Source organism: Macaca fascicularis, chromosome 2 (assembly GCF_037993035.2).
Source record: "Macaca fascicularis isolate 582-1 chromosome 2, T2T-MFA8v1.1".
In the NCBI taxonomy this organism is placed as follows: Eukaryota; Metazoa; Chordata; class Mammalia; order Primates; family Cercopithecidae; genus Macaca; species Macaca fascicularis.
Window position 1 is genome coordinate 14,724,456 of NC_088376.1, and position 23,605 is coordinate 14,748,060.

At 36.9% G+C, this 23,605-nt stretch overlaps 1 protein-coding gene across 25 annotated transcripts in view; it reads left to right on the forward strand.

Annotated features, from left to right (window-relative positions):
* CLASP2 (cytoplasmic linker associated protein 2) overlaps positions 1 to 23,605 on the forward strand; it is a 218,406-nt gene that overhangs the window by 21,776 nt on the left and 173,025 nt on the right. For all 25 annotated transcript variants that reach the window (XM_005545504.4, XM_005545510.4, XM_065539763.1 and 22 more), the window contains exons 3-7: positions 2,630 to 2,733; positions 4,196 to 4,287; positions 5,721 to 5,796; positions 8,427 to 8,524; positions 23,265 to 23,335. In XM_005545504.4, coding sequence (XP_005545561.3) covers positions 2,630 to 2,733; positions 4,196 to 4,287; positions 5,721 to 5,796; positions 8,427 to 8,524; positions 23,265 to 23,335 — 441 coding nt within the window. The remainder of the gene's footprint in view (positions 1 to 2,629; positions 2,734 to 4,195; positions 4,288 to 5,720; positions 5,797 to 8,426; positions 8,525 to 23,264; positions 23,336 to 23,605) is intronic.

The window sequence follows — 23,605 nt, forward strand, 5'->3', positions numbered from 1 at the left end:
ACTGATAGAGTTAGGAATACAATCTTGTTCTGTTTGACTCCAGGGTAGCATGTGTGAAAAGGCGATCCAGTGCAAAAACAGTATGAATTTCTTGTTTAAATTATTAGCTGTAATACTAATTTTATGTAATGTGAGGCTTTTTGTTTTTGTTTATGTTTCGTAAAATGGTTTTTAATATTGAAGTGAGCCCCTGTTTGGGCTAACATTTGAATTTTCTTGTTGGAGTTAAATTTCACCTCTCAGGAATGAAGGATCTTTTCTTTTTCCATTATTGTTATATGGTTGTTAACATATACACACACACCCAAACACCTCAAATTGTAAGTAAATGGAGATGGTTATGACTGTGATCTCACATTGTATAGATATTTATTTATTTATTATTTTTTGAGACAGGGTCTTACTCTGTTGTCCAGATTGGAGTGCAGTGGCATGATCTTAGGTTACTGCAGCCTCTGCCTCCTGGGATCAAGCCATCCTCTCACCTCAGCCTCCCAAGTGCTGGGCTGTAGACACGCACCACCATGTTTGGCTAATTTTTACAGTTTTAGTAGAGACGGGATTCCATCGTTTTGGCCAGGCTGATCTCAAACTCCTGGCCTCAAGTGATCCACTTGCCTTGGCCTCCCAAAGTGCTGGGATTACAGGTGTGAGCCACTGCACCCGGCCAGTATAGATTATTTAAAACCTGGTTTCACTACTTGTTGTTTGCGTGACCTTCGATAAGTTATTTAATCCTTTGTGCCTTCTCTATCAAATGGGCCTACTCTGTTTCATAGGACTGTTGAAAGGATTAAATGAGATAATTCGGTGGTTAGTGCATAAAAATATCTAACATTTGTTAAGTGTTTACTATTGTCTTCTGCCTTTCAGAAGCTATCAGAACCAGAAGCCCATAATGGCAATCTTACAGATGTTGACAAATTCCTCTAGTGTTAACAGTACATCCAAGATGTATGAGAAGAATTTATATTGTTCCTATTGATGAACATTGTCCCATAATTAGACTTATGATTTTTATGTCGAGGACATTGTTTTCTTACACAGTCATTTCTTTGATTAAGCTTAAGGCTTTTGGATGATATCTTTCCATTTGGTATGTTGCTTTCTCACTCTAGTCATTTGTTTCCCAAAAAGAATGTAATTTCTTTTTTCTTTAACTCTTGTTGTTCATTATTACATCAGTTTTGGTTATTACATTATAGATAATAGATTGGCTTCAGATTATATACACATTTAATTATATATGTTTATAAATAAACTAGAGAAATATTTCTTTCTTGATCTGATTTCTTTCTCCTTCCTTTGTTTAAACTAGACTTAGTCCTCCGTTGATTCAGAGAAAGAAAAGCTATGTAGTAGTCCCCCATTATCTTCAGGGGCTGTGTTCCAAGACCCTCAGTGGATTCTTGAAGCCTCCGATAGTCCAAACCAGTCCATGACCTGTTAGGAACTGGGCTGCACAGCAGGAGGTGAGTGGCCAGCAAGTGAACATTACCACCTGAGCTCTGCCTCCTGTCAGATCAGCCTCAGTATTCGATTCTCATAGGAGCACGAACTCTCTTGTGAACTGTGCATATGGATCTAGATTGTGCACTCTTTACGATGCCTGATCCCAAAACCATCCTCCCCGCCCCCCGCCACTGTGGAAAAATTGTCTTCCACAAAACCAATCCCTGATGCCAAAAAGATTGGGTACTGCTACTATACATGTGATGTATTTTTGATCTGATAACCGAAACAGCTACTAAGTGACTAATAGGCAGGTAATGTAAACAGTGCAGGTATGTTGGACGAAGGAAGGATTCACATCCCTTACTGAATGGAGCAAGAGAGCCCAATATTTCATCATACTACTCAGAATGGTGTACAATTTAAAATGTATCACTTGTTTATTTCTAGAATTCTCCATTTAATATTTTCAGAGCACAGTTGGCCATGGGTAATTGAAACCACAGAAAGTAAAGCTGTGGATAAGGGGGGACTACTGTATAGCTGTAATATCAAAAGAGAAACAAAGGAAGTGTCCTTGCTTTTGAACATGCAGAAGGATGATAGTGATAGTGATAGTAGGTGACATTATAGAAAGTGCTTACTCTATGCCCTTTACTCTTTGAGTTATGTGTATTATTTTTTAATTTTCAATAATCCTCTGAGAGGAGTACTGCTACCCACATTTATGGCTGAGGAAATAGACGAAAGGTATCTAAAAAATAGACATTAGGTCACACACCTAGTAAGACCACACTAAATGGTAGTGGTAATTTAAGGGATTACAGGAAGGTAATTTTGACTATGAGGTATTTTTGCCCTATGAACTGACTTTAGAACCTGTTCCCTTTGAATTCTACTTCCTCCTTGTCCCCTCATCTATACATTTCTCTCAGAAAAATAATATTTAGTTTTGCCCGTTTTTTGAACATTATTATAAGGAGATGTCATGCTGCATGTATTCTTGTGAATCTTCTCAGTTATTTTATTGGATTCATTTGTAAAGAACTTAAAACAATTTCTTTACCTCACAACTCTTCATTTATGGAAACAATTGCTATTTGTAATTTTGAGAAATATAGTTTTTAATGGAGATGAATTATAAGTAAACACTCTTTTACTCCCTCCCCTTCTTTAGTTATTGTAGCTTTAATAGACAGAATGGGAGATGCCAAAGACAAGGTTCGAGATGAAGCTCAGACTCTGATATTGAAGTTAATGGATCAAGTAGCACCACCTATGGTAAGCTTACATTTTAAAATTCAGATTTTGCTAATGGTAATCACAGCAAATCATTAAAGCCACAGCAAGCATGAATGCTGACATTTTAAACAATCATTTGTTGCTAATGCCTTTAAGAAGTCGACATTTAAGATAAAGTGTCAATGTTTGACTCTGGTTTTTTGCTTCTTATTTTGTACTCTTTAATGCTTTTTTTTTAAAGCTAACTAATAGATTTCAGTGGTTTGACAGTATACGGATTATATTATACTTTAGGATTTTTTTCATTTCTCTTTTTTGTAAATTGTAAAATGTTTGAGAAAGCTTATTTTGAGAACCACTGAATACTATATTGTTCATTTCTGCAACTCCTACAGAGACCAGAAGAAAACTTTTTCACAAGTGGTTACTATGTTTTCCCAAATGTTTTGTATTTCAGAACTAATTTATTTTTTTTTAATATTGTGGTGAGTGTCCTTCCACTGTTGTTTATTCATTTACATTTTAGGTTGTTTTTGTCTTTCTGTGATTGCAGACATTACCATAAGGGGCATCCCTTGTACTTCTATCTTTGAACATAAATATAAGTATTTATATAGAATAGCGTTCCAGAGGTAGTATTGATGAGTCAGGTTACCCACATTTAAGATTTTCTTTTTTTTTTTGGTAATTTCTTAAGCCACCTTCTTGAAAGTTTAGTAGGGAGAGAGAAGTATATTAGTAGAACTGAATACAGACTCCAGAAAGAATACTGAGTACAGAAAGAGGATGGCTGTGTATGTTGTATATTTGAATTTTGTAAAGGGTAAAAGTGCTATTTCCAAATGTGGAGAAAGGATTGATTGGTACAGTTGGCTTCACGTTTGTAAAAGTAAAGTTGGATTTCTTGTTACACCCAAAATAGTTGGTTTAAATTATTTGTATAGGTTTATCTATGCTTTTTCTAACAGAAAAGTGTGGTAGGTAGCTATAAAATCGATTGTCCAAATACGTTTCTGTATTTGGATCCAACATTGAAAGGAAAAAAGTCTGAATTATAAAATGTCCAAAAAAAAAAAAAAAAAAAGCCTGTTCCGTGTGAGTCTATATTAGTTACTACGCAATGTTGGACCACTTAAATACTTACTGGACTACTGGACTTATAATGGTAGCATTGTTATTGAAGGTTTCTTAATTATAGAAGAAATCGTGTGTCCTTGGAAATTCTAAGGTTTTCAGTTGTTGGACATGGTTCTTCTGAGAATAAATAAAATCTAAAGTGAAATATATGTAAGTACTAAAATGTGATTAAGGTAATAAAAATAGGTGAGAACAATTGTGTAGTTTGGCTTAGAAAAACTTGTAAGTAGTGGAGAAATGAACAACAGTCTGATGAAAACGTTCAGTTACCAGTAAGGTTGGTAGTAGGATTGGGAAGAAATAAAAGATTGTAACATGAATAATTTAGTTTTTTGTTTCACATTTTTACTTTTCTTTCAAATAGTACATTTGGGAGCAGTTGGCTTCTGGTTTTAAACACAAGAATTTTCGATCTCGAGAAGGCGTGTGTCTGTGTCTTATTGAAACCTTAAACATGTGAGTTTTATGATTACTGAAAATAACTGTCTTTTTTTTTTATTTCTCTTAAAAAACCTCAGTTCACAAAGTCAAGGAAAGCTATGGTAATAACACATTTAAAATTGTTATTAAAGCATATAACTTTTTATTTGATACCTTTACTGTTCATTTTTTGTGTATGTTATCTTTCATGTTCTTAATTTTTCAGTTATGTCAGTAATAAGTGTTTCTCTTTTTTTCTTTAGTATGTAGCCACCCAAAACAGATGGTCATGGAACTGATATGCTGATAACTTAGTATCTATTTCTGTTCTGGATCGAATTTGAAATTTTTTTTTTTTTTTTTTTTTTGAGACGGAGTCTTGCTCTGTCACCCAGGCTGGAGTGCAGTGGCCGGATCTCAGCTCACTGCAAGCTCCGCCTCCCGGGTTTACGCCGTTCTCCTGCCTCAGCCTCCCGAGTAGCTGGGACTACAGGCGCCCGCCACCTCGCCCGGCTAGTTTTTTTTGTATTTTTTTAGTAGAGACGGGGTTTCACCGTGTTAGCCGGGATCGTCTCTCGATCTCCTGGCCTCGTGATCCGCCCGTCTCGGCCTCCCAAAGTGCTGGGATTACAGGCTTGAGCCACCGCGCCCGGCCCGAATTTGAAATTTTTTTAAATTCAATGATATTTCACATATTATAGCCATTTCCCATCCCCACCCTCCCCCAGAGCAATGTGGTGGGTACCAGAGTCATAGACCAAGCAAAACTTTCCCCGGTAACTAGACAGTGAGGCTGGTAGCCGTGTGCAGAGTTCTGGCTGCCATAGTTGCCACAGAACTATGACTGATCTGAAAAAGTGCTAGGACTTTTGTTCTTGCGCTGAATTATGTTTTTAGGTTCTATGCAATGTCATAGGTCATATGTAGTAGCTTTCAACTTTTCCTATAGTGCCATTTCCGTTTCTTAACTATGTTTTCACTTATTTTCTTTTATTACTTTGTAGTCCTTTCTGCCCTTTAGAAGCCTATAAGTGTACTTAGTCTACACAGCTCTTTGTGCTTGGTTTTGGCTCTCCTGCCACAAGCATAAAGATCTTTTAATTTCGTTATTTCATTGGAATGCATTTATATGAGACCCAGAGTCTAAAAAAATCACAATTTTAAAAGTGAAAACTCTGATTTTCTTAAGTTATTTGTAGGTTGCTAGGTTTAAGAGTGCCATTGTTGAACATTTTAATCTATTGGATTATGTGTTGTCTTCACTCTCAGTTGTGATTATTCAAATTTGCATACTTCACATTGCTTAGAATTATTTTTGCTTATGTCTCATATCCTTCATGTTTTAATGATGTGTGCCCATCCTCTCCACCATATTTGTCTTATTGCTACAGACAAGAAGGTATAAGGATATTTTGTTCACTGTTTATTAAAAACAAATTCTCTTTATTTTTTTCTCAAATTATATTTAGTTTTGGGGCTCAGCCGCTAGTCATCAGCAAGTTGGTACCACATTTGTGTATCCTGTTTGGAGATTCGAACAGTCAGGTAAAATTTTATTTACATTCAAGCATTGACTGATTTTTTGGCTACCATTTCTTTTCTAGTCCTCTTATTCTGTTTTTAAAAAAGAAGAGAGAGGGTGGAGGGGGTTGCTGAAATGAAGATTTTACTTCATTAAAAAAATCCATCAAAGTTAGTTTTTAAAAACATTATATTCATGAAAGTTGCTTATGTTTGTCAGTTGTTTGGCTAGTAGTAAGGATAGAAGGGACTTAAAGTTTAGTTTTGAGTGTGAGAGACTGAGTAACAAAGAGCTTAGATTCCCTGCTACAGTCTACCTGTATGTTAACTGTGGGACAGATTGTCAGCTTCCTTTGGTTATTGCTGAAATTGGCTGCATAACATTTTGCAGTTGTAAGAACCCTACTTAACAGAGAGGATTTATATCAGTGGTATATCAGTTGTTAGAAACTTTTTTATCTGAGCTGTCTATACCAGTAGTCCCCAACCTTTTTGGCACCAGGGACTAGTTTTGTGGAAGACAATTTTTCCATGGGAGGGTAGGGATGGTTTCGGGATGAAACTGTTCCACCTCAGGTCATCAGGTATTAGTTAGATTCTCATAAGGAGTGTGCGACCTAGATCCCCTCGCATGCACAGTTCACAATAGGGTTTGTGCTCCTATGAGAATCTAATGCTGCCTCCGATCTGACAGGAGATGGAGTTCAGGCGATAAAGCTTGCTTCCCTGTCACTCACCTCCTGCTGTGGTCCTTGAACAGGCTACGAACCCATATGAGTCCATGGTCTGGGGCTTGGGAACCCCTGGTCTGTACTATAGGTATAATACAGGAATGTGTTCTGGATCATGTCCCTCGTGGTGAACTTGAATCTTGACTGTAACCTTTTTGGCACAGTTTGGCCATTTGGAGTGACCTCGGGAAAGATTTTCCCTTCTTTTAGATCCTACCTGCTCCTCAAGAGGTTTGTAGAGAATTCTACTGTCTCTTCAGTTGCTGTTTCACAATGAGCTGTGCAAGGGAACTGGAGCTACCTTTCAAATTCCTGTATTCAGACCACATTCTTTTTTTTTTTTCCTTTTAATTGTAGCAAATACAATATAAAATTTACCATTCTAACAGTTTTTAAGTGTAAGTTCAGTGGCATCACATACATTCACATTGTTTTGCAACACCCATCACTGCCATCTAGCTCCGGAACTTCTTCATCCTCCCAGACTGAAACTCTGTACCCGTGAACAGCAGCTCCCCAGTCCCTGGCAGCCCCCCGGTGGCCCCCCATCCCCAGCTCCTGGCAACCACCGTTCTCCTTTCTGCCTTTGTGAATTTGACTGTTCTGTGTACCTCACAGAGGTAGAATGATAGAATATTTGTCCTTTTGTGTCTGGCTTGTTTATTTAGCATAATGTCTTCAAGGTACATCCATCTTGTGGCATGTATCAGAATTTCCTTCCCTTCTGTTTTAGGCTGAATAATATTCCATCGTGTGTATATAGCACATTTTGTTTATCCATTTCTCTGTGGATGGACATTTGGGTTGTTTCCACGTTTGGCTATTGTAAATAATGCTACTGTGAATATTAGTGTAAAAAATATCTGTTTGAGTTCAGGCCGCATTCTTGAAATGCAGTTTTAATACAGGAAAATACATTAACCATGATAATAATTTGTATTAATATAATTATTGGCAGTTGTTTACATAATCTTACTACAGGTAGGGTTTTTGTTTGTTTGTTTGTTTTATTTTTTTTTTTTTTTGAGACAGAGTTTCGCTCTTGTTGCCCAAGCTGGAGTGCAATGGCGTGATCTTGGCTCACTGCAACCTCCACCTCCCTGGTTCAAGCGATTCTCCTGTCTCAGCCTCTCAAGTAGCTGGGATTACAGGCACGTGCCACCACGCCAGGCTACTTTTTTGTATTTTTAGTAGAAACGAGGTTTCACCATGTTAGCCAGGCTGGCCTCCTACTCTTGACCTCAGATGATCCACCAGCCTTGGTCTCCCAAAGTGCTGGGATTACAGACGTGAGCCACCGTGCCCGGTCTACAAATAGATTTTTAAAATTTTTTTATTATTGTTTTATTTTATTTTATTTATTTTTTTGAGTTGGAGTCTCGCTCTTTGTCGCCCAGACTGGAGGGCAGTGGCACGATCTCGGCTCACTGCAACCTCTACCTCGGTGGTTCAAGCAGTTCCCCTGCCTCAGCCTCCTGAATAACTGGGATTACAGGCGCATGCCACTACGCCCAGCTAATTTTTTTGTATTTTTAGTAGAGGCGGGGTTTCACCATGTTGGCCAGACTGCTCTCAAACTCCTGATGTCAGTCAATCCACCCTCCTTGGCTTCCCAAAGTGCTGGGATTACAGGCATGAGCCACTGCACCCAGCCACAAATAGATTTTTAAAAAGCTTAGTAAGTAACTTTTATTGACAAGTTTCTCAAATTTCTGTAAAATCATCTTTTAGTAGTTTTTTCTAGAAGTATCTTGGCAGGCCCTCTTGGGTTTTTACTGATGACAAGCCATATATGCAGGGGTTTAGAGGCATTAAACCCCACTTAGAGCTTCAAGTTGATCTATTAGTGTAATGTTACCTTGAAATGAAGTATTTTATTGTATCATATATAAGTTTGTTAAAAAGTTCTGAATTCTTTGACAGGTGAGAGATGCTGCAATATTGGCTGTAGTGGAGATTTATAGACATGTGGGAGAAAAAGTGAGGATGGATCTTTATAAGAGAGGAATTCCCCCTGCTAGGTAAGTCTTGCTGAATTTGGTTCCTTTTTTTTCACCACTAGTTTTAAAAGTTTTCATTTTGTTTATTTTAATTATTTATTTATTTTTTTGAGATGGAGTCTTTCTCTTGTTGCCCAGGCTGGAGTGCAATGGCATGATCTCGGCTCAATGCAACCTCTGACTTCTGGGTTCAAGTGATTCTCCTGCCTCAGCCTACCGAGTAGCTGGGATTACAGGTGCATGCCACCATGGCTGGCTAATTTTTTGTATTTTTAGTGGAGACGGGGTTTTTCCATGTTGGTCAGGCTAGTCTCAAACTCTCAACCTCAGGTGATCCACCCACCTCAGCTTCCCCAAGTGCTGGGATTACAGGCATGAGTCTTTGCCCCCGGCCTATTTTAATTTCTTTTTTTTTGAGACAGAGTCTTGCTCAGACTGCAGTACAATAGCGCGATCTTGCCTCACTGCAGCCTCTGCATCCTGGGCTCAAGTGATTATCCCATCTCAGCCTCCCGAGTAGCTGGGACTACAGGCATACACCACCACACCTGGCAAATTTTTTGCATTTTTAGTTGAGACAGGGTTTCATCATGTTGACCGGGTGGGTCTGGAACTCCTGACCTCAAGTGTTCTGCCCGCCTCAGCTTCCTAAAGTGCTGGGATTAGGCGAGAACCACTGTACCCAGCCTGTTTATTTTAAATAGGTTCAAATTTTTGAAATTTTTGTTTTGTTTTGTTTGTTTTTGAGACAGGGTCTGGCTCTGTTGCCTAGGCTGTAGTGCAGTGGTACGATCTCCGCTCACTGCAACCTCCACCTCCGGGACTGAAGTCATCCTCTCATCTCAGCCTCCCAAGTAGCTGGGATAACAGACATGTGCCACCACGCCTGGCTACTTTCTGTACTTTTTTGTAGAGATAGGGTTTCACCATGTTGCCTAGGCCAGTCTTGAACTCCTGAGCTCAAGCGATCCTCCTGCCTCTGTCTCCCTGGGATTATGGATGTGAGCCACTGCAGCCAGCAGAAATGTTTTAAAATTCAAAAGATATAAAAGGATATGTATGTTATCACCATTTAAAAAGTTCTTACGATCCTATAATATTTTTTGCCATTGTTTCATTATATATTCATTTATTATTTAGTATGTAATTATGTACCATTATCAGGTGATAATAGTCATTATTTGGGAGATGCTTGAGCAAGGATTTACTAAAAATATTAATTCATTCGTCAAGTAAATACTTTAAAAGTATGTACTGTTGAAAGGTACCATACAATTTATTTGATAACAGAAACTGTATGAGAATCAGTTTTTTGTTCTTTGTTTTTGGAGACGGAGTCTCGCTCTGTCGCCCATTCTGGAGTGCAGTGGCGCAATCTCGGCTCATTGCAAGCTCCGCCTCCCGGGTTCATGCCATTCTCCTGCCTCAGCCTCCCGAGTAGCTGGGACTACAGGCGCCCGCCACCACGCCCGGCTGATTTTTTTGTATTTTTAGTAGAGACGGGGTTTCACCGTGTTAACCAGGATGGTCTCGATCTCCTGACCTCGTGATACGCCTGCCTCGGCCTCCCAAAGTGCTGGGATTACAGGCATGAGTCATCGCGCCCGGCCACGAATCAGTTTTTTAAAAGCTTAATAAGTAACCAATTCTAGGGTTCTTACAATTGCAAAATGTTTTATAGCCAATTTCAGCAATAACCAAAGGAAGCTGACAATCTGTCCCACAGTTAACATGCAGGTAGACTGTAGCAGGGAATCTAAGCTCTTTGTTACTCAGTCTCTCACACTCAAGAACTAACCATTAAGTCCCTTCTATCCTTACTTCTAGCCAAACAACTGACAAATTAAAAAAAAAAATTAGTCACTATTCTTAAAACCTACTCTTAAAACATGTTCAAATAAAAAAGAAATCAATAATATATGAGTAGTATGGCATCAGATTGCTAAATAATCTTCTAGTGTATCAGAAAACATTTTTCAATGGCTTTTTTCTTTATTACTTATGAGTTTATATACTTTTATTAAGGATATTCATATTGAAGTTTTTTGTTCTTCATAATGAAATTTTAAGGGCATTCACTAAAGGAATTTTTTTAACTTTTTATTAAGGTATTTAGCATTTCAAACAAATACTAAAGGAGGTGGAATAAAATAATGAACCTTCATTTACCTATTACTGGGTTTGAACAATTATCAGTGTGTATCCAGTTTTTTATGTTACACCCTAAACTACTTACCCTTGTGCTGTATTATGTTGAAGCAAGTCCAAGTTATGACATTTCACTTATAAATATTTCAATACATTTTTAAAAGAAAAAAATTTTTGTCAGTCACAACAATACCACCATCAGCACGCTCTAAAGTTTTTTTTTCATGTAATTCTATAATATCAAATATGTAGTTAGGGTTCAAATTTCCAGTCGTTTCATAAATACTGTAAGTGTGTGTCTTAATCTGTTTTGTGTTGCTGTAAAGGAATATCTGAGGCTGGGTAATTTATAAATAAAAGAGGTTTATTTGGCATGTGATTCTGGGGGCTGCACAAGAAGCATTGGGCCAGCATTTGCTAGGCTTCTGTTGAGGGCCTCTGACTGCTTCCACTCACGGGTGGAAAGCGATGAGGAGGCAGTGTTTGCAGAGATGACCTGGCCTGAGAGGAAGCTAGAGAACAAGAATCAGGCTCTTTATAACAACCAGCTCTCATAGGAACTAACCTAGGGAGAACTCATTCACTCCTCCTTGCCCCAGGGAGGACAGGACATTATTCATGAAGGATCCACACCCATGACCCGAACACCTCCCATTAGGCTTGGAGATCAGATTTCAGCTTGAGGCTTGGAGGGATCAAATTCAAACCATAGTAATATGTATGTGCTTTTAACAGTTTGTTGAATCAGGGTCCAAATAAAGTCTGTATGTTACATTATGTTTTGTTAAGTCTTTTAAAACCTTTATGTACTCCAACACTCTTTTATCCTTGTGTTTTATTTGTTGAATAAGCTGATGGTTTATTCTGTGAAGTTTCCCCCATTCTGGAGTTTGCCAATTCTTTTCCTGTGATATGGTTTAACATATTATTTTCTCTTCATATCCTGTTATTGTGTAGTTAAATCTAGAGATTTCAACAGGTCTTTGTGGGAGGATGTCAGGAAGAGCAAGGCAACTTCATAGGTGGTGATGTGTTCTAGTATGATGTGTCTCATCATATTTGGTTGTCTCTCTTAGCAGTAGTTGTTTGCCAGTACCAATTATTTGCTGGTAATAAGATTGTCTCAGAAATAAGCTTTTTGTTGACTTGATCATCTATTCATTTTCTACTTCCAGGACTACCAAGAATTCCATTTGAGTAAATTCTACATCATTTTATGGAGGAAAGAAAGAAGTGATGTTAACATATGTATTTTGTGTGTATGTGTGTATACATATCTTTTCTAAATTTATATTGAAATTATTTTATTCTTTTTTTTTTGAGATGGAGTCTCGCTCTGTCACCCAGGCTGGAGTGCAGTGGCGTGCTCTCGGCCCACTGCAATCCCTGCCTCCCAAGTTCAAGCAATTCTCCTGCTTCTGCCTCCTGAGTAGCTGGGATTACAGGCATGTGCCACCATGCCTGGCTAATTTTTGTATTTTTAGTAGAGAGGGGGTTTCACCATGTTGGTCAGGCTGGTCTCAAACTCCTAACTTTGTGATCCGCCTGCCTCCGCCTCCCAAAGTGCTGGGATTACAGGCATGAGCCACTGCACCCAGCTTTATTATTCTTAAATAGATTTTAATTTAATTTTTTTGAGACAAAGTCTCACTCCTGCCCAGGCTGGAGTGCAGTGGTGTGACCATGGTCCACTGCAGCCTCAACCTCTTGGTCCCAAGCAATCCTCCCACTTCAGCCTCCTGAGTAACTGGGACTACAGGTGCACACCACGACACCCGGCTAATTTTTAAAATTTTTTTGTAGAGACAGGGTCTCCCTATGTTGTTCAGGCTGGTCTTTAACTTTTGGGCTCAAATAATTCTCCTGCCTCAGCCTCCCAAAGTTCTGGGATTATAGACATGAACCACCATGCCTGGCTGGACTTTATTTTTAGAGAATTTTTTGGTTCACAGTAAAATTGAGTGAAGATACAGAGATTTCCCATATACTCTGTGTCCCTGTACATGCCTAGCCTCTCCCGTTCTCAATATTCCTCAACAGAGTGGTACATTTGTTATAATTGATGAACCTACATTGACATATCATTATCACCCGAAGATTATAGCTTGCACTAGGGTTGACCCTTGGTGGTGTATATTTTATGGGTTTGGACAGATGTATAATGACATGTGTCCACTATTGTAGTATCATACAGAATAGTTTTACTGCCTTAAAATCCATACTGTTTCACCTGTTTATTCCTCCCGCTGGCCTAACCCTTGGCAACATTCTTCTTTTTACTATCTCCATGTAGTTACATTCATACAGTATGTAGCTTTTTCAAATTGGCTCTTTCACTTAGTAATACATATTTTAAGTTTTCTCCATGTCTTTTCATGGCTTGATAGCTCATTTCTTTTTAGGGTTGAAAACTTTTCTATTATCTGGAAGTACCACAGTTTTTCCATTCTACTGTGGGACATCTAATTTGCTTCCTAGTTTTGGCAATTATGAACAAAACTGCTAAAAATGTGAATTTGCAGGCTTTGTGTGGACATACATTTTGGTCTCCTTTGGGTAAATACTAAAGAATGCAATCACTGTATTGCATGGTATGAGTAAGTTTAATTTTGTAAGAAGTTACCAGACTGTCTTCCAAAGTGCTTGTACCATTTTGTATTCCCACCAGCAGTGAAGGAGAGTTCCTATTGCTTCACATTCTCACGAGGATTTGATCTTGTCAGTGTTTTGGGTTTTGGCCATTTTAACAAGTATTTGGTGGTATCTTGTTTTAATTTTGCATTTCCCTGATGACCTATGATTTGGAGTACTTTTTTGTATGCTTGTTTGCCATCTATATATCTTCTCTGGTGAGATGTTTGTTCAGATCTTTTACCCCTATTTAAATTGGATTGTTAACTTTCTTATTGTTGAGTTTTAAGAGTTCTTTGTTTACTTTGGGAAGCAGTCCTTTAACAGATATGTCTTTTGCAAATATTTTCTCCCACTCTGTGGCTTGTCTTATTCTCTTGACAGTGTCTTTCAAAGAGAAGAAAGTTTTAATTTTAATGAAGTTCAGCTTATCAGTTATTTCTTTTATGGTTCCTGCTTTTGGTGTTATATTTAAAAAGTCATCACCAAACCAAAGGTCAATTAGATTTTCTACTATATTATCTTCTAATCGTTTCATAGTTTTGCTTTTTGTATTCTGTGATCCATTTGAATTAATTTTGGGAAAGCATGTAGGTCTGTATCTAGATTCATGTTTTTGTGAATGTCCAGTTGTCTGAGCACAGTTTTTTGAAAAAACTATCTTTTCTTCATTGTATTGACTTTGTCCCTTTTCCAAAGATCATTTTTATCATATTTATGTGGTTTTCTTTCTGGGCTCTCTATTCTGTTCCATTGATCCATTTGTCTCTTCTTTCACTAATACTACACTGCCCGTAGTTTTGTAAGTTAGGTAGCGTCAATCTTACAACTTTGTTCTTTTCCTTTAATAGTGTGTTAGCTATTCTAGGTCTTTTGCCTGTCCCTATAAATTTTAAAATTGCTTTGTTTTTATCCACAAAACAACTTGGCTGGAATATTGATTGGAATTGCATGGAATCCATAGATCAAGTTGGGAAGAACAGACATCTTGAAAATATCAAGCCTTCCTATCCATGACTGTGGAATATATCTCAATTTATTTCTTGTTTTTTGGTTTCTTGCATCAGAGCTTTGTACTTTTCCTCATAAAGTCTTACACTTACTTCGTTAGATTTATACCTTTATGTAGATCTGAATTTTTGACCTGTATCATTTTCCTTCTCTCTAAAGAACTTCTTTTTAACATTTCTTGCAAGCATTACTACTGACAACAAATTCCTTCAGTCTTTTTTTGAGAAAGTCTTTATTCTTTACTTTCAAAGGATAATATTACTGGGTATAGAATTCTAGATTGGTAGAAAAGAAAATCTAAAAAGAATTGTAGATGAGTGTGTTTTTTCTCTCAACACTTTAAATATTTTATTTCACTTTCTTCTTGCTTGCACAAGGAGACATGGGATGTAGTTTTTATCTTTGCTCCTTATAGGTAGTGTTTTCTTCCCCTCTGGTTACTTCAAGAATTTTTTTCTTTATTTTTGATTTACTATAGTTTGAATATGATATGTGTAAGTGTAGTTCTTTTGTCATTTGTTCTGCTTGGTGTTCTCTGAGCTTCCTGGATCTGCGGTTTGGTATCTGACATTAATTTGGGGAAATTCTCAGTGATTATTGTTTCAAGTACTTTTTTTCAAATACTTTTTCTGTTCTGTCTTTCTTGTTCTATTATCCCCATTAACATGTATATTACACCTTTTATAGATGCCCCACAGTTTTTGGATAGTTGCTTCTGTTTTGTTTTCCAATCTCTTTTTTCCTTGCTTTTTCAGTTTTGGAGAATTCTATTGAGATTTCCTCAAGCTCAGAGATACAGCAGTGTGCAGTCTAGTAATAAGCCCAATAAGGACATTCTTTAATTTTATTAAGTTTTTGATCTCCAGCTTTTTTATTTTTATTTTTTTTGGTACTTTGTTAGAATTTCTTTCTCTCTTACCCATCTATTTTCTATTTTTTTTTTTCCTTTTTGGCCTGCTGTCTACCTCATTCTTTGGCGCCCTTAGCATATTAATCATAGTTTAAAAAAAATTCCTGGTCTGGTAATTCCAACATACCTTCCATATCTGGGTCTGGTTCTGATACTTGCTCTCTGTTTTTTTTTTTTTTTTTTGTCTTTCATAATGCCATGTAATTTTTTTTTTAATAGCTGAACATGATGTGACAGGTAAAAGGAACTACTTGAAACAGGCCTTTAGTAATGTGTTGGTAAGGTATGGGGTAGAGGAAGTGTTCTATAGTCCTATGAGTAGGTCTGTTTTAGTGAGCCTGTGCCTCTGGATTGTGAACTTCACAAATGTTCGTTAAGTATTTCCCGCTCTCCCCTCACTTAGGTGGGACAGGATGGCTAGCTAGAGTGGGCGGGAATCATGTATTTCCCTTTTTTTGGTATGGAAGAGTATAGTAGACTGGAGTTCGGGATTTCCATTTCTCCACTTGGAGAACTAGAGCAGCAGGAGATGGGTATTTTCCTAGGTCAGTTAGGCTCTGATAAAACCCCAGCAGGTTAAGTCTAATTAAATAGTTTCACTTAAGGTCAGACATTGTTAAGGAGAACAGAATACTCACATATTTCAAATTGGTTCTTTTTCGGTTCTCCCTGCTGGAAACATGATAGGATTTTGCACTGATACTCACTCTGAAAACCAAGTTGAACTCTTGGAGGTAAAACTCAAGAAGTGTGGTCTCCCTCTGCACCACGATGACTGGGTCCCCTGGAGTTTTTGACTCTCAAGAGTTGTCCACTCTGAGCCTCCAGCAATTTGTTAACTACAGGTCAGGTTTTCCTACTCTGACACTGGTTTTCACAGAGTCACAGAGGTTTCTACTGATGGGTTATGCTCTGGTAAGTTGTGATTCTCTGTTTTCATCTCTCCATCTCTTAATTTTTGGTGCAGCTGTTTGCCCTGTGACCTCCCTTTTCTTACAAATGTAAGAAGAGTTGTCGATTTTTTAGTTTGTTTAACTTTTTACTTGTTGTTAGGGCAGAGTAGCAACTTTCCAAGCTTCTTACATATGGAAATCAGAGGGGGGAATTACTTTTTAAAAAAATATTTTAAATGTTTATTCAGGTAGGAACTCCATACAGAAAAGTGCACAAATCATTAGTATACAAATCTATGAATTATAACAAAGTGAGTCCATGCAAGTATCCACCACACAGATGAAGTAGAACATTACAACATCCCAGAAGCCACTTCAAATCCTTTTAAATGTTTACCTCTTTTCTTCCTAAAAGTAACCACAATCCTGACTTCTAACACCATAGTTTAGTTTTGACTGTTTCTGAATTTTATATTAATAGAATCATATACTTCTTTGTGTCTGCCTTCTTTCTGTTAAAAATTATGTTTTTTACGTGTGTGTGTGTGTGTGTGTGTGTGTGTGTGTGTGTGTTGGGTTGTTGGATCCAGCTACAGTTGTTCATTTTGATAGCCTTATCGTTTTCCATTGTATGAATAGACTATACTTTACGAATTCAAAACTGAAGATGGACATTTGCATTATTTTTCATTTACGGTTTTTATGAGTATGCTGCTAATAACTTTCTCGTATATGCTTTTTGGTGTACATACTAATTCATTCTTTTGGAATATATCTTAGAGTAGAATTGCTACGTCAGAGGTGATGTTCACATTTAGTTGATATGGACAGTTTTCCAGAGTGGTTGTATTCCATTTATATTCTCACTGGTACTGTTGCAAGTTTCCATTATTCTACATATTCACCAATATTTTGTATTGTTAGGCTTATTTTTACTAATTTTAGGTTCTTAATGGGTGTGGTGTTTCATTGTGGTTGTAACATGCATTTTTCTGATTACAAATAGAGAGGAGCACGATTTAATCTGTTTATCAGCCATTTGGATGTCTTTTGTAGTGTTCTTTTCAGGCCTCTTGCCCTTTTTTTTTTAGATTTGTAGAACTTTTTTATATGTTCTGTGCACAAGCCATTGTCAACGCTGTATGCTTCAAGTACCTTCTCTCTCTCTGTGACTAGCTTTTGTACTTTCTTGGTGATACCTTTTGATGTACATAAATTCTTAATTTTAAAGTAGTTCTTAGTCATTTTCTTTATGAGTAGAAATTTCTGTGCCCCGTTTATGAAATCTTTGCTTACCCTAATGTATGAAGACATTCTTGTATGTAATTGTCTTGAAAGTTTTATTCACATTTAGATCTATAATCCACTTGGATTTGTGTGTTTGTTTGTTTTTTGGCAAATACAATGATTAAAGACTTCAGGTAAAAAAATTTTTCATGTGGATACTCACTTGACTCAGCACTACTTTTTGAAAACATCTTTCTTCGTTTCTTATTTTGTTATAAATTAAGTATGCATATATGTGCTTAGAATTTTTGCATCTATGCTCAAAATGACATTGACCTATAATTTTCCTTTCTTCTTGATTTATATCTTTTGTTAGTAATGTTACTTGTTAGAGGAAACTCTTTATTTGAGTTTCTTCTCATCAGAATTAACCTCATAGGGGTTTTATCATATGCAAGTAGCTAATACTTTAATGGTCTTACTGAAATAGGCCAATGACTTATTACCCCTAGCCGTTCTTACCATTCCTCCCTCCTCTAAGTCGGTAGTCACTTGGCAGATGAAGACTCTGAGACCCAGAGCAGCGACAGCTAGTCAGTAGGAGGTTGATGGCTTCCTGACACCCAGTCCATTGTTCTTTCTTCCATGCTATGCTTGTGTCATTCTCCTTGGTGATGCTTCTTTAGCAGGTAGTAGGCAATGGAGAAGGACTCTGTGTGGGTACCTGAGCTTTGCTTTTCAAACACGCAGAGTGTTTTCTATTCTTGATGCCTGTGGCCTCATTATTTTATAGGTAGTATTTCGAATCCTCAAAATAACAACACATATTAAACAGTTCTTAAACTTTTGTAAGTTAAAGCATAGATTAATTTTGGTTTACACCTTTCTTCAGACTATTGTTCCACTATTTCCCTTTTTCCACTACCATATATTCCCAAGAGTTTATACTGAATATTACATTCATTTGAAACAAGTATTCTTTTGTTATGGTGATCGAATTCTAACTTTAATTTTTAGAAGGGATAGTTTTGATTCTCAAATATAACTCCCTTTATGGTTTCCAAATTTTCTGTTTGATATAGCCTGCTAAGGTTAAAGTTTGTTTTTGCCCACTCTTAAATTTTTATCAGAACCATTCTTCTTTGTTAAAACAACTAAACTTAAGTATGGTTCATAAAGACATTAAGTCAAATAGTGTTTTTTTTGTTGTTGTTGTTGTTTTTTTGTTTGTTTGTTTGTTGTTTTTTTTTTTTTTTGAGTTGGAGTCTCGCACTGTCACCGGAGCCGGAGTGCAATGGCATGATCTCAGCTCACTGCAGCCTTCGCCTCCTGGGTTCAAGCGATTCTCCTGCCCCAGGTTCCCAAGTGGTTGGGATTACAGGCCCCTGCCACAACACCTGGCTAATTTTTTGTACTTTTAGTAGAGATGGGGTTTCATTATGTTGGCCAGGCTGGTCTCGAACTCCTGACCTTGTGATTTGCCTGCCTCAGCCTCCCAAAGTGCTGGGATTACAGGTGTGGACCACTGCGCCCGGTGAAGTCAAATAGTTTTAAAATAATAAAAATAATAAAAAATTAAACAATTTTTTTCTATTAAATATATTTTAAAAGGTAAGTTCTGATAGTATGGTCCTAGCATAACACTAGATATAGATCATTGGAACTATACTGAAGTAAACTTGTATTTTTGGTCTGTTGATTTTTGTCAAAGATGCCAAGACCATTCAGTAGGGCAGGAAAGAATGGTCTTTTCAACAATGGTGCTTTATAAACTGGATATCCCCGTGCAAAAGAATGAATTTGCAACTCTTCCTCACTCCACACCCAAAAATTAACTCAAAATGGATTATAGAACCAAATGTAAGAGCCAAAATAATAAAACTCTTAGAAAGCACTAGGCAATGGTTTCTTAGATACAACACCAAAACACAAGCAACCAATGGAAAAAATAGATAAATTGGATATCACCAAAATTAAAAACTTATGCTTCAAGGAATGCCATCAAGAAAGTAAAAGAAAACCCATATTATGGGAGTAAATACTTGCAAATCAATTTTTTAATTTTTGATAGTCTCACTCTGTCACCCAGGCTGGAGTGCAGTGACACGATCTCGGGCTCACTGCAACCTCCACCTCCCTTCAAGCAATTCTCCTACCTCAGCCTCCTGAGTAGCTGGGATTATAGGTGCACACAACCATACCCGGCCACATTTTGTGTTTTCAGTACCGATGGGGTTTCACCATGTTGACCAGGCTGGTCTTGAACCTTTGACCTCAAGTGATCCTCCTGCCTCGGCCTCCCAAAGTACTGGGATTACAGGCATGAGCCATTGTACCTGGCCGAAATCAAATATAAGACACGTATCTTGACTATTATAAAGGGCTCTTTACAACTCAATAGTAAAAGGACAGATAACCCAATTTTTAAAACAGACAAAATATTTGAATTTCTTCAAAAAGAGTATACAGATGGCAATAGCACATAAAAAGATGTTTAACACCATTTAACCATGAGGAAAATACAGATCAAAACTATTATACACCCCCAGGATGACTAAAATAAACAATGATAGACAAATAAAAATTGATAGACAATAACAAGTATTGATGAGGGTGTAGAGCAATTGGAACCCTCATACATTGCTATTGGGAATGTAAAGTTGTGCGGCAACTTTGGAAACAGTTTGTAATTCCTCAAAATGTCAAACATAGAATTATCTATAACCTAGTAATTCCATTCCTAGCCATATATGCAAGTGATATGAAAACATTCCTCACAAAAACCTACACACAGGTGTTCATAACAACATTATTTGTAATAGCCAAAAAATAGAGATACCCCACATCTACCTATGTCCATTACTTGGTGAATGGATAAACAAAATGTAGTAAATCCATACAATGGAATATTATTTGGTCATAACAGGGATGACTGATACATCATGCATCAACCTTGAAAACATTCATGAAAGAAGCCAGTCACAAAAGGCTACATATTGTAAAATTCCATTTATATGAAATGGCCATATATGGCAACTCATAGGCTAGATATAATCTTTAGGGAAAGGAAGTAGATTAGTGTTTGCCTAGGACTGGAGAGATCAGGGTAAATGGGGAAGGATTGCTAATGGGTATGTGGTTATTTTTTGGGGTGATGAAAATGTTCTAAAATGGATTATTTGGTTGCACAACTCTGCAGATATACTAAAAATCATTTTATTGTACACTTTAAAGAGGCGAAGTTTGTGGTATTGAATTCTATCTCAATAATACTGTTACTTTAAAAAGATAAAGTCTGAGATACCTAATTGTCTCTTTCATGTTATACTTGGGATTTATTATTCTTATTCTAAACTTTTAAGTCTGGACTTTGGTTAGAGTTACTTTCCTAATTATGTCCTCCATACCCTATGAGTCAGAACCTCCTAATGCTTTACTGGCCTCTATCCTTATCCTAAGTCAGAACCTTCCTAGAGCTTTGTAGGCCTCCTAAATTGTGTTTATAATCTTTTGGACAATCCAGTCTCTGTTGTATTTTTCTTCCATTGAATTTCCTAATTTCTTCCCCTGAATTACTTAAAATATCTTAGACTGTTCGTTCTGCTCTTAAATTGTTTGTTTCTTCCTTTTTTCACCAAATTATATGTACAATAATCATCTATTATAAATGCGTTTGTTTTTCTAAAATAAGTGTATAGAGTTTAATGATGGGGTTGGAGGGATTCTGTGAGGGCCACGTAGAAAATTATACTGTGTTTGTTGTTTTGTTTGCTTTAAAGATAAGTTATGAACTTATCCTTTATAAAGTTTTGAACAGGTGACTAAAATATTTTTAATAAATAAACAAAAGTCAGATGTTAATTTTACTTGAAAGTTGGTAAAGTGAGAAGCATTAGAAGGAAAGAGTGACTGAGGAGAGTACAACAGTCATAGGAAGAGTGTATAGAGTTACTGAAGAACTGGCAGCAAGGTTAATGCTGTGAGGTAATCATCTCCTCTCTGTGTCTATCTTAGCCCAACCCAGTCCCAAAAGACCTTTGGGTGATACCTTCTACTCTGACCCCTTCTCCCTTTCCCCTCCCCTCCTTTCTCCCATATTCTTACTGTATTTGCCTACTATTTCATTTGACCCCTCTTCCACTAAAGCTGCTTACATCTAGATTCCTGTCTCCATGTATTACCTGCCTTACCTTAATTCCTTGCCAGCCCACTTCTCAGCTTTCTGTCCTAAATTTTCTACTCCTGTTCTTCTATTCTATAGCCAAATGTTAAGCCCCTTCATGTCTTGTTCTGCTTTTTCTCAGACAGCACTCCGAAATCCTCTCCTTTCTTTCCTTTTTTTTTTTTTTTTCTGAGACAAAATCTTGCTCCATCACCCAGGCTGGAGTTTGCAGTGTTAGGATCTTGGCTCACTGCAACTTGCGTCTCCGAGGTTCAAGTGATTCTTGTGCCTCAGCCTCCCTAGTAGCTGGTACTGTAGATATGTGCCACCACACCCAGCTGATTTTTGTATTTTTACTAGGGATATGTGATTTGCCATGTTGGCCAGGCTAGTCTTGAACTCCTGAGCTCAGGTGATCTGCCCTGGTTGGCCTCCCAAAGTGCTGGGATTATAGGCATGAGCCACCATGCCCGGCCTCCTTTCTGAGGTTCCAGCCTCCAATTCCAATGCTTCCTTCTATCTCATGTCCACCTATTGTGTGTGGGCAACCTGCTTGGTGTCTGTCCAACCCTCCAGAATATACTACTCTGTAGGATAAAGAGACCTGTGTCTTTGAAGTGAAATGCTTTCAGATATGTAAATAGTTGTATTTGTTGAATTTACTGGAAGTAGGAGGTGATGTTAAGGTTTAGAAATCCTATTATAATGAATTCTTAGAGGAGATTTCAACTAAAAAAATTTTTTAGTTAGTCCTTACTGAAATAAGCCAATGATTTATTTCAAAAAGTACCTGTATCTTTAATTTACTGGTAAGAAATGACCACAATGAGGACCAAGGCTTAAGTAAGGTTTTAGGAAATGAAATTGTGACAGATATATATGGGTAAGTCAGTGAAGAACATTTGGCAACTAAAGGCAATATGACAGTGACCCTCCTCCCTTTCCCAGTTCTCTAAGTCACAAATTTAAGAATGAGTCATAGCACAATATATTGGAAAGGGAAAGAAAAGCAAACAAAAAAAAAGGGCTATCAGTGTTATCCCATTTCACTCTGAAGGAAATTTGTATATGAATATAAAAGTATCAGAAAGGATACAGTTAATATATTCTGTGAATGATAGAAATGTGGTTTTTTTTCTTTGTTCCTGTTTATATTTCCTAATTTTCTTCTATAATGAATGTACATCACTTTTGTAATAAACACATTTTTAACTAAGAAAAGTGATAGCAGAAGTGCAGAAAGTAATTATCCTGAATATAAAATTAGAAGCACCAGTGGAATTGGTGTTGTATGAAAATAGTCATGTGAAACAGGGAAAGCATTGGATTATCAGTGACATTAGCCATCTCTTTAGTTTTTGATATTTGATATTTTGTTGTTTTTGTTTGCCTTAAGTTACTTTGGCATGATTTTTATGTGCCTTTAAAAGATGTCTTGGTGACTGAGTAGACTTATTATGAGGTTGAAACTAGAATATTTTTGATGGATTTGGAGAATTGATTTTATGATGAAACATGAGAAACTGCTTTGTGTAAAAATTGTCTTTTCACAAACATACCTGCAAATATGTAGTCCTAGCTATATTTGACTTCTTTCAACTGAAGAGAGATGGGTTTTGTGTCTTTTTTCAGTGATTTAATTGTGAAAGAGAGTTGTATAGAAAACTAGCTGAATCCGTACAATTGTTTTTTCTAAGGGAATGGTGAAAGAAATTGTTTCTATTTTATCTATATGTTAAAAAAAAAATCAAACAAACACAATTTATTCTTTATTCCCAGATTAGAAATGATATTTGCCAAATTTGATGAAGTGCAAAGTTCAGGCGGTATGATTTTGAGTGTCTGCAAAGGTAAGAGTAATTAAGCTCTCAAATATTTCTAAGACTATTTAGCAAAGTTTTAGGCACTAAAATGTATATTACTGGTTCAAAAGAGTTGATTTTGTGGCCTGAAAACTTAGTTGAGATATAATAACAAAATATTTACATCCTGCTGACAATTATCCATCCTCTGATTCTTTTGGAGTGAGTGAAAATTTAATAGTGGGTCAGTTGTGTAAAATGATACTGTTCTTTTTTTTTTTTTTTTTGGTGATACTGCCTTATATTTTGTGTCTTCTG